This window comes from Megalopta genalis, chromosome 3 (genome assembly GCF_051020955.1).
Source record: "Megalopta genalis isolate 19385.01 chromosome 3, iyMegGena1_principal, whole genome shotgun sequence".
NCBI classification, from domain to species: domain Eukaryota; kingdom Metazoa; phylum Arthropoda; class Insecta; order Hymenoptera; family Halictidae; genus Megalopta; species Megalopta genalis.
Window position 1 is genome coordinate 16,071,000 of NC_135015.1, and position 10,198 is coordinate 16,081,197.

At 42.0% G+C, this 10,198-nt stretch overlaps 1 protein-coding gene across 7 annotated transcripts in view; it reads left to right on the top strand.

Moving 5' to 3' along the window:
• The window catches only part of Trpgamma (Transient receptor potential cation channel gamma), a 215,971-nt gene extending 205,773 nt beyond the window's left edge, over positions 1-10,198 (top strand). For 2 of the 7 annotated variants that reach the window (XM_076520200.1, XM_033478268.2), the window contains 4 exons: positions 843-1,068; positions 3,324-3,686; positions 4,193-4,594; positions 5,745-10,198. In XM_076520200.1, coding sequence (XP_076376315.1) covers positions 843-1,068; positions 3,324-3,686; positions 4,193-4,594; positions 5,745-5,911 — 1,158 coding nt within the window. In that variant the 3' untranslated portion in view covers positions 5,912-10,198. The remainder of the gene's footprint in view (positions 1-842; positions 1,069-3,323; positions 3,687-4,192; positions 4,595-5,744) is intronic. The other 5 variants (XM_033478270.2, XM_033478274.2, XM_033478271.2 and 2 more) reach the window with 4 other exon arrangements.

Sequence of the window (10,198 nt, forward strand, 5' to 3'; positions counted from 1 at the left end):
TCGCTATATTGCTAGGTGCTGCAGCCGGCCTTTATTTAAAAAGAACGATCTAATTTTGAAAAAAGAACATTTGGCTATGATCAGCCACCGTATTGCTCTACCACTTATTACTAGGTATTACAGTAGATCGTGATCTATCAACTTGCTAAAATTTGTTTGAAATAAAAAGAACATTTGGCTATTGTCTGCTACAGTATCGCTATATCGCTAGGTGCTGCAGCCGGCCTTTATTTAAAAAGAACAATCTAATTTTGGAAAAAGAACATTTGGCTATGATCAGCCACCGTATTGCTCTGCCACTTATTACTAGGTATTACAGTAGATCGTGATCTATCAACTTGCTAAAATTTGTTTGAAATAAAAAGAACATTTGGCTATTGTCTGCTACAGTATCGCTATATCGCTAGGTGCTGCAGCCGGCCTTTATTTAAAAAGAACAATCTAATTTTGGAAAAAGAACATTTGGCTATGATCAGCCACCGTATTGCTCTGCCACTTATTACTAGGTATTACAGTAGATCGTGATCTATCAACTTGCTAAAATTTGTTTGAAATAAAAAGAACATTTGGCTATTGTCTGCTACAGTATCGCTATATTGCTAAGTACCGCAGCCGGCCTTTATTTAAAAAGAACAATCTAATTTTGAAAAAAGAACATCTGGCTACGATCAGTTATTGTATGACTATCTCGCTAGGTATTAGCTAGGTCTAGTATAGTGAAAATAAGAGGATGCACAGCGCCAGAGTTCAGAAGGCAGAAGAGGCTCCTGCTGCTGGGGATCTATAATAATATCCAGCCCCTGAAGTAACAACAGACACGCCTTTATGATCCCTGCTTGCAGAGGAAGGCGAAACAGGCGTCGGAGAGGGACTACCGTTATCAAAGCATCATGAGAAACCTAGTGAGAAGATACGTCACCGTGGAGCAGAGGAAAGCAGAGAGCGAAGGTGTGACGGAGGACGACGTGAACGAAATCAAACAGGACATCAGCGCGTTTCGGTACGAGCTGATCGAGATCCTGAAGAACTCCGGGATGAACACGTCGACAGCTAGCGGAACGGGTACCGGTGAGATGATTATCTAGTGGAAAATGATTAGAGTTCATTTAGATGGACGAGCACTGTTTTGTTCTCAGTTCCTCCGTAGTGTTCTTCGTGCTTCTTACTTCGACGCGCGGTAGTTGTGCAATTGTTCGCAATCGTTCGCAATCGTTCGCAATCGTTCCCTGCACCCTCCTCCGCCGAACACTGGGTCCAGATCCATGGGTCTGATCCATCTGTACATGTGCTCCGGAAACGACGTAATTGTTCTTTGTCGTCATTTTAGAAATTCGAAAGTGAAAGAATAATATTTATTCTTGCGAGGCAACTTGCAATCGGATTGGACCTAACGAGCGTGTTAAATATTTTAATTGTTTTGACACAGATAAAGGAAATATCTTTTTTTTTAGATACAAAATAAATTCCACTTCTATCGAGCTATCTAGAATGAAATAATTTTTTCCAGAACACAAAGCGAAGATCCAATAATTATTCAAAAAATAATGAACTTGATCCTGTCAGAAGTATCTAGCAGAAAATAAAAGTAGAAAATCATTAAATATTTTAATTACTAGGCGTATTAACCATCATGTATTACTGCATAACGATGAAAAGACTGTTTCTATTTAGACCTTTCACTATTTTTATTACAACGTGTACTTGCATTAAAAACATATTTCGCTGTGTCAAAATATATCACGCGTGTCATACAATTTAAAAAACACAACAGGCACTCGAAAACCAGCAATGCTATCGAGACCGAAAAATTTGAGGATATTACTTGAACGTTCTAAAATAGAATATCTCTCACTTCGAAGTATATTAAATTAATTATTAATTTCACTTTTATGGGAAATAAAATGTGGGTCATTTTGATCCAGTGTGACAGTATTGAAACGAACAAGAAAATGTGAAACCAACTATGTATCTCGGTAGGTGTAGCATTAAACAAGGCAGAAATCTTCGGCACAACCATGAACGGACGAGAATGGACCCCGTAAGTCACCGGTTGCCAAATGGTCCATCGAACAAGGGTCCATCGAACATCCCCCGAAGCCGAACGTGCACGCGACGCGAATACAAAGTGTTGTGGGTGGATCTATGCGGGCTCGATCCACGTAAATGAAAGTTCCGAAGTTCCGTACACCCGGCTGCGCTATTAATCATCCGGCGAGCAACGGGGGGCTAATTAATGCAATTAAGGGATCGTCTGGCCCGGATATTACGTAGTCGTTAACGGGTTCAACTGGGAATTAAGAAGTCCGCGCAACTTCTCGCCCCGAAAACCAACCACCCCCGCGTGATCGGGTTACAGAGGGTGGTCTAATTTCACCTGTTGGTTGGACCGAGCACGATTAACAACGCGTCATCGCCACGCTTTATTCCCGTGACACACGTTCACTGCCGAACAATCCTCCGTGCAGTCAAAGCAGTTCAATCGATGAAACAAAATATTTGCTGCCGCGATTACTAGAATCCGGGATTTTTATGCATTTATAGGAAAACACGGCCGTATTTGTACACGTATTAACAACAATTGATGATACTTTGCTTTTTTAATACTGCCAGATTAAAGTTGTTCTGATTTTCTCTTTCGCTCACATTGAATTCTGATGAAGTTTCGTTAATGTCTCCAGTGAATAAGTGGAAGAGTATACCTTTTTAAGAGTATGAATAATAGTTTTTTTCTAGAAAATTATGGAGCTATAGACTGTTACGGATTTTATGCGTTTGTGATAAAAACGCGTTGTCAGAATGTAGGAAGAATTTAAGAACGCTAACATATCAGATTTAGCTTATTAAAACGTTTGAAACAAGACGAATATATTTTTTCCGCTTTTGTTGCTTGGAATCTATGCAGACAATTTTTATGGAGCATAAAAATCTGCATAACGGTCTAGCTAATTGTATGAATGTATAACATACGAACATATACAAACTATTATTATATTATGACCAGACCGCGGATACTTATGTAAAATAAAAATCTTTATTAATTCTTCATTAATGCAAAGATACAGAAACTACATAGACATTTATTTCCTCTTTTCATTCACTCTTTCACAGTAATACAATAATATTTTCAAATTGTTTAAATGTTTTTGTGTCGTTTCGCATTTGATCTACACATTTTTTTACCGCAATCATTTCGTTCAGCTGGAATGTGCAACGTGTCAACGTGCAATGTGCAATGTGTCAACGTGTCGAGTTTTCCTGCACCCACTTTTTTTTTTAGTAGCCGCTTGAGCATAGTCCTTGGTTTTTCTGTCTTCCCCATACAGACGGTAGCCTTAAAGAGCTGTCCATAGGTGCGGGCGGTAAGAAGAACCGTCAGAAGGAGCGACGATTAATGAAGGGCTTCAATATCGCCCCTCAACCAGGCGGAAGCGGAAGCTTGCCACCAGTCGACGAGTTCGTCGCGTTCCAGCAGCAGGTGCAGCACGAGAACTCGCAGGACTTCGGCTCGACGTTGAGCGGACTGTTCGGGCCTGGTACCACGCCTAAGAAGAGTCCTCACAGCACCAGCACCAACAGCGTGCCTGGGTTGTCGTGTCAGCAGGCGAGAATGAGGAACGGCTCGAGGAAGAAGGGCTGGGGAAACATCATCGAGTCTGCTAGGAGCAGCAAGGTCTCCAGGCTGATCAGTAAGTTGCATCGGGACGCATCAGATTTCGGATAATCGAAGCAGCGAATCCGATTAATCGAGTCGATTGTCGGACACAAAAATGAAATTGACACTAAGTTCATGAGTCTCGTCGACGCGACAGGTTCAAAATTTTCGATTTACCGATTTGATTGCTAATTTTACTTCGAGTTCTTTCTTCCAATTTTATTTACTCGTCGTATGCACTTTTACTTTAACAAGACGTACATTTATTAAAATCTCAAACCTTGCTCAAATGTTAATGATAAAGTAATGGTGAAGTTTCTCAACCCTTTTTCATTTATTTATTCAATACTCTACCCGCTTAACGGCAATTAGCGTCTTAACTCGCGTCGGTGAGAGCGTACGCGGTTAAAAAATCAATTGTTCAAGCTGACAATTATTCTCCACGCTATCCAAGACACCGCCCAAAGGCAGCGAAAGTTTCTCAAATTTCTATTCGTCGTTTTGAACACCGAAAATTCTTAAAGAGGCCTGCTCCCCCAGGCAGATCTCGCTCGGAGGACTCTGTGTACTCTCCAGGCTCTGAAGACGGCGGTTCAAGGTCGGAGGGATCGACGGACTCGAAGTCCTCGTTGGAGACCGGTGGCCACGACGTTCAGCCCCATCACGCCCGGTCTCAGCAAACGCATCATCACGATGCCCGTCACATGCTGGCCCACGGTCTAGGCGCGTTGGCGACCCTCAGGAAGAAACCGGTGCACACGATCGCCTCGTCCTTCGCGTCCAAGGTCGGCAAGCGGCAGCCGCTGTACAGGGCGAGCAGCGTGCCCACCAGAGGCCCGGAACTGAACCAGCAGATCATCGCGCCGAGGAGACACGAGGGCACGCAGAGCCAGCAGCCCAGCCTCGACAATCCCGATGGTGCCAGCGTCAGCGAGCAACCTGGTAAGTTAGTTTACGTGGTGCAATCACACTGTCTTAGCTCTTTTCGTAATATCTTTCAGCTTACCATTGAGGATCAAGGTATGGTAGAGCTAGCTTAGAGCTTTAGCATCGCTTATTATCGTTGTAGTGTTTTGGATAGACCTTTGATTTGAGTTTCACTGGACGGCTGGGAGACGTTGGATAGGTACCGAAGACGTTGAGTAGACACTGTAGACGTTCAGTAGTTACTGTAGACCGTCGTCGGTAGTTACTGAAGGCGTTGACCCGATGCTGAAGACGTTGACTAGATGCTGAAGACATTCTGACTAGATGCTGAAGATGGTTGAGTAGATGCCGAGGACGTCGACTAGATGCTGAAGGCGCCGAGTATATGCCGGTGACGTTGATTAGATACTAAAATCATTGATTAAATACTGAACACGTTGATTGTAATACCAAAGACGTTGATTAAACACTGAAGACGTTGATTAGATACGTACAGTTTGTATCGAAGGAGTTAATTCGAGACACTGAAAAGATCGATTAGATACTCAGATGCTTGATTAGACATTGAAAGGGTTGATGGTTAATGCTGGAACTCTTCAGGTGCAGGGATTGGACCCTGAGGGGTTTGAAAATTTTCATCAGACTTCCCTTGCAATTGATTCTTGCACATTTATTCATATATACTTCGAGCTTGTTTCCAAAATCGTTGTGCATATTTTTGTTTATTGCTTCGTATAGCTGCCATTAAAATACAGTCAGAGATGACGTTCGAACAGCCTTTGGACCTTGACATAAACAACCTTGATTTCAAGGTCTCGTTGTATTTTGCATCATATTCGTCTCTCGATACCGGTTCAATTCTCCGCGCAATATTGTTCGTAGCATCACGCTTGGGGGGAGACACTTAGGTGGCAACGTTTAGGTGGACCACCCTCTAGAACAGTTTCGACACCGGTTACTTTCGGAACGTTTTTAAACCCGGGTTCTCCTAGTCCCGGCGCCTATCGATGTTCCAGGGTTAGTCCCGGCGACCCTGCGAAAAAAGAAAGAGGGCAACCGAGTCGATGGTTTTTCTATTCCGCGAATGAACGTCTCGCGTGATAAATGGCCTCGGGAAATAAATCACGTTGGTACTGACGAGAGTGTCCGCTTGGTTTTTGTCCAGCAGTGGTGACCGCAGCCCCGCTGACTCCGTCTACCACCGAGGAGAGCGTGGTCGCCAGCGGTTCCCTGTCGGTGACGCTGAAGAGAAACGGTTCGGCGACGCAGCTGCAACGGCTTCCGGGGATCGAGCCGATATCCGGTCACGACGTGACAGGCGGCTGGCTCTGAGACGATCCTCGGGTCGCCATGGCGCGACGTGTCAGCTAGCGAACTGTTCATGCTAAACACCGGCGGAGGTCAGACCCGAGCAGTGTTCGACCCCGTTCGGTTAGATCACTCGAAGATGCAGCCGCGGACAGGCTGCGGACGACGACATCGATCGAGCTACGGAACGCGGCCTATCATCGATCCGAAAAGATCGACGATCCGAGTCGTCGTCGTCGTCGGCACACGCACAACGATGCCTTTCTCGCGACGACGCACCTCGCCAAGACTAAACACAGAAAGAAACTATATTATATTATACATATAGGTATATATACGTTATATACTGTACGTAAGCGACCGTCGACCGTCGAACACGATCTGGCTCGTCGACCCGACCGATAGGCGCGGCGGGCCCTCTTCATTTTTTTACCGGGACGTCGCGACGGTCCCACGATCGACGCCATTTTCTCGCTTCGCGATCTCCGTTGGCGCACGCTGGACTGGAAAATCCCGTTTCCCTGGCCGGAATTGTTTCGGCGTTGTTTCGAGGCTCGAGGTTTTAGGTCGTTGAACTCGCATTGACACCAGCTGGGATATTGTCGCGTTAAAAATATGTATTAACATTTAAAAAGACGAATACTGTGTTCGACGATTTCAGACAATTTTTTGAAACACTTCGCAAAGTTTAGATTGTTACAAATAGACTTTTATGACAAAAGTAATGCATCCGAGGAAATGCAGGGTGAAGATTTCGCATTGTTGTTCGATGATTTTCAATTGATTACAAATGTTGAGAATGAAAGTCAATTTTTATTTAACTCCTGTTTGCTGCGATAGAGCTAGACAATTTTTATTTCGCATAATGATCTGTAATTTATTTGTAAATATTATACGTCCAATTATTAGTATTGCACGTCTAATGAAAATACGTTTAATAATATGTACGTGCTACATAATGAGTTCATAATGACTGAAATTATGGATTTTGAAGCGTGGAAGGGTTATCAAGTAATGTATGCAACAATTTTTCAAAACGTGAAACTTAGAAATTGTATTCTGGCTGCGAGAAATGGGTTTCCAGTCCATTGTACACGCGAGATTTTGAGGTCGTAAAACAGGCCGGTATGTAAAATAATAACGCTTCTGTAAAACGAGACAATGGACTTTGATTTTGGTTCAAGATTTCTTTGTGAAAGTCCATTGTTCCAACTTCTGAAGCCGATTAGTTTATGGTCCGGTCGATTTGGCAACCTCAGAATATCGTGTCCGCGATCGTAATAACGTTTCAATTATTCTGATGCTTAAGTATCGTTGACGAGAGAACAGAATTTTCAGTAACAATAACAGTAACAAGCTGTTATCGAAAATATCTATCATGAGACAGGCCCGTCAAAGTGCGGCAAAAGATTAATCGTCCTTCGATCTCTTACCGTGAAGAATGAAAACATTCTTTCTCCTGGGACTCACTTTTGTAATTGTTACTGTGGTCGTCACGCTTTTTAATCGGTCGACTTTTAATCACTATACTGGATTTTTTTCATTCTCTTAGATTTAATAGAGTGTTTTAATTGCTTTAAAAGCATCGGTGATTTTAAGAATTGTTTTTGGATAGAGGTTACATCGTAACAACTATTTTGATCGATTTTTCACTATCGGTGCATTCTGCATTTGACGAGGAGGTGCAATCAAATCGTACAATTTTTTATCGGTTCTCATTGTATCACAGTTTCAGATTTTAAAAAAAAAACAAGCTTTTCCTTGGATTTTTCACCGTAAGTGCATTTACCAAATGACCCTGTGGTGCAACGTTGCAACACAGAAAAGCGATCAAAAAGCATGTTTGACGATTAGGTAATTTATTTTAAAAAGAGGTGAAATCGAATCGCAAAAAATCTCATCGTCTTTTATTATATTACCATTTAAGCTAGTGAAACAAATAATTTCTTTCGCGTTTCGCTGCCCATACAGTTTTAAAATAAGTGCTCTCTGCAAAGAGAAGTGACGATCCATTGCAGGAAAAAACGAAGCTCTCTATTTTTCCTTTAATATTTCACATCACACTGCACACGTTAAATCGTTCAACACTCTAAGAATTGCCAAGAACCACGAAAAGACCAATTCTCTCGTCGAACGAGAACAATTCCAATCGCAAAGCGACGGGAAGCACGCTCAATTGTATCAATTTTCGCGCGCAGAAAGATCAGCAACGGTAACAGAAAATATCAATCACGTAGTCGAGCAAGAAAAATGAAAATCAAGAGGCGGCAGAAAAATGGCGGTCGACGGGTGTGGAACCTTCGCGACACTGACACACGTTCCTCGATCACAATCTTCCCTATTTTTCATCAGAGATCGACTTTCGTTCTCGAACGTTCTCTTGTAACGACGTCGGTGTTCCTTGACGGCGCCCGACGCGAGACGAATTCTTCTTCGTTCGAGGAGATCAAGATCCGAGGCAGCGTGTGTCGAGATATCCAAACTTCCGGGCAGGAGATCATCGATTTCCTATGCCTCCGGCGGCGTTCATTTTCACCGTCGACAAGCCGCCATTCTCCCGGGACCCCTGGACCGTTAAAGTCAATCCTCGTCTGCAAGGAAAACGTCGTTCGCAAGGGAACGCGGCGTAGAACGATCGGGAGCAGGGCCGAAACGTTTTCCCATTCGGCCAGGTGTCGAGGAACGGTGATCGCCGGTGGAAAACGATTTTTATCTATTCCCTGACATCCTACGATCTACTACTGCTACTACTGCCAGAATGGAACGGGCGAGTGGATCGGCGATCGCTAGCCTAGTCAGCACTAGTCGAACGATCTCGTACCGATGGGAACGCGAACGGTTGTGGTCGGCTTGGACTCGGCGTTTTAGATTACCGAGAGAGAGAGAGAGTAATTTTATCGATAACAGCTCGCGACGCTACGGTTTCGGTAGGCAATTAAGGGAAATGACATTTATGGGGATGATATTTATTAGGAATGGTATTTAGTGAGATGATTATTTATTTAGCTGAGGATTTGTTTGTTTGCCTGAAAATTTATTTAATTAGCTAAAAATTTATCTATTCAGCTGAGAATTTATTTGTTCGGCTAAGAATTTATCTATTCAGCTAAGAATTTATTTATTCGGCTGAGAATTTATTTAGTTAGCTAAAAATTTATCTATTCTAGTGAGAATTTATTTGTTCGGCTAAGAATTTATTTATTCAGCTGAGAATTTATTTATTCAGCTGAGAATTTATTTAGTTAGCTAAAAATTTATCTATTCTACTGAGAATTTATTCGTTCAGCTAAGAATTTATCTATTCAGCCAAGAATTAATTTATTCAGCTGAGAATTTATTTAGTTAGAGCTAAAAATTTATCTATTCTGATGAGAATTTATTTATTCAGCTGAGAATTTATTTGTTCACTTAAGAATTTATCTATTTTGCTGAGAATTTATTTGCTCAGCTAAGAATTTATTTATTCGGCTAAAAATTGCTTTATTCAGCCAGGAGGAAAGTTTTCGGTTTTGTATTATTGCAATGTATCTTTCTCAAAGATATATTGTATATATTTCGATGAGAATTTTAATGAACAGCGAACATAGTATATCGCAAAAAAAACATAAATGCTAGTATAAATAAATAAATCTTATCCTTTTGAACATTATTTTCGATTATGTGATTTATGATGTAGCACAGTCTTCGTAGGATAGCGCGAGAATTTCTTTGAAAGACGTACGAACTAAAACGTTGTTTTATCTTCATTGTGTTTCTATATCCGTGAAATATTCTCGCTGTAACGAGACACTTACTGAACGGAGCCTATTCGTTTCATGTTTATTGCAATTTAAGGAATATAAATCTGCAGGCGCCTCCCGAGTGTATTACTCATGCGGGTCGGCTAGTTAGGAATAAATCAGAGCGATGGGGGTGGTTACGAAGCGGGCCATTTTCAGGCCATTCTCAGCGGGATCTGTTTGAACTCGTAGATCATGCATCTTATGCGTTTATAAGTCGTATCTTGAAGATGATATAGCGCGAACTTAAAAGAGGTTGCTCAATTCTTTTCATAGCGATTGCCGCTAGATAAAAATCCTCGGCGAAGAATATCAGAAATATGAATGAATCTATCATTCGATTCACGATTAAACGAATGCGTGCATAATACGATACAAATTAGTTCCCATAAGAGTGCCATCAAAATTTCTACGGGAACAGGCGAAGACATAAAACTGGATTATCTGTTAATTTGTATTATACAAAAGTTCGATCAGTTCTTCAATCTACTCACGACTACGTAAAAATGTGTATAATAGAAAAGCGTAAACT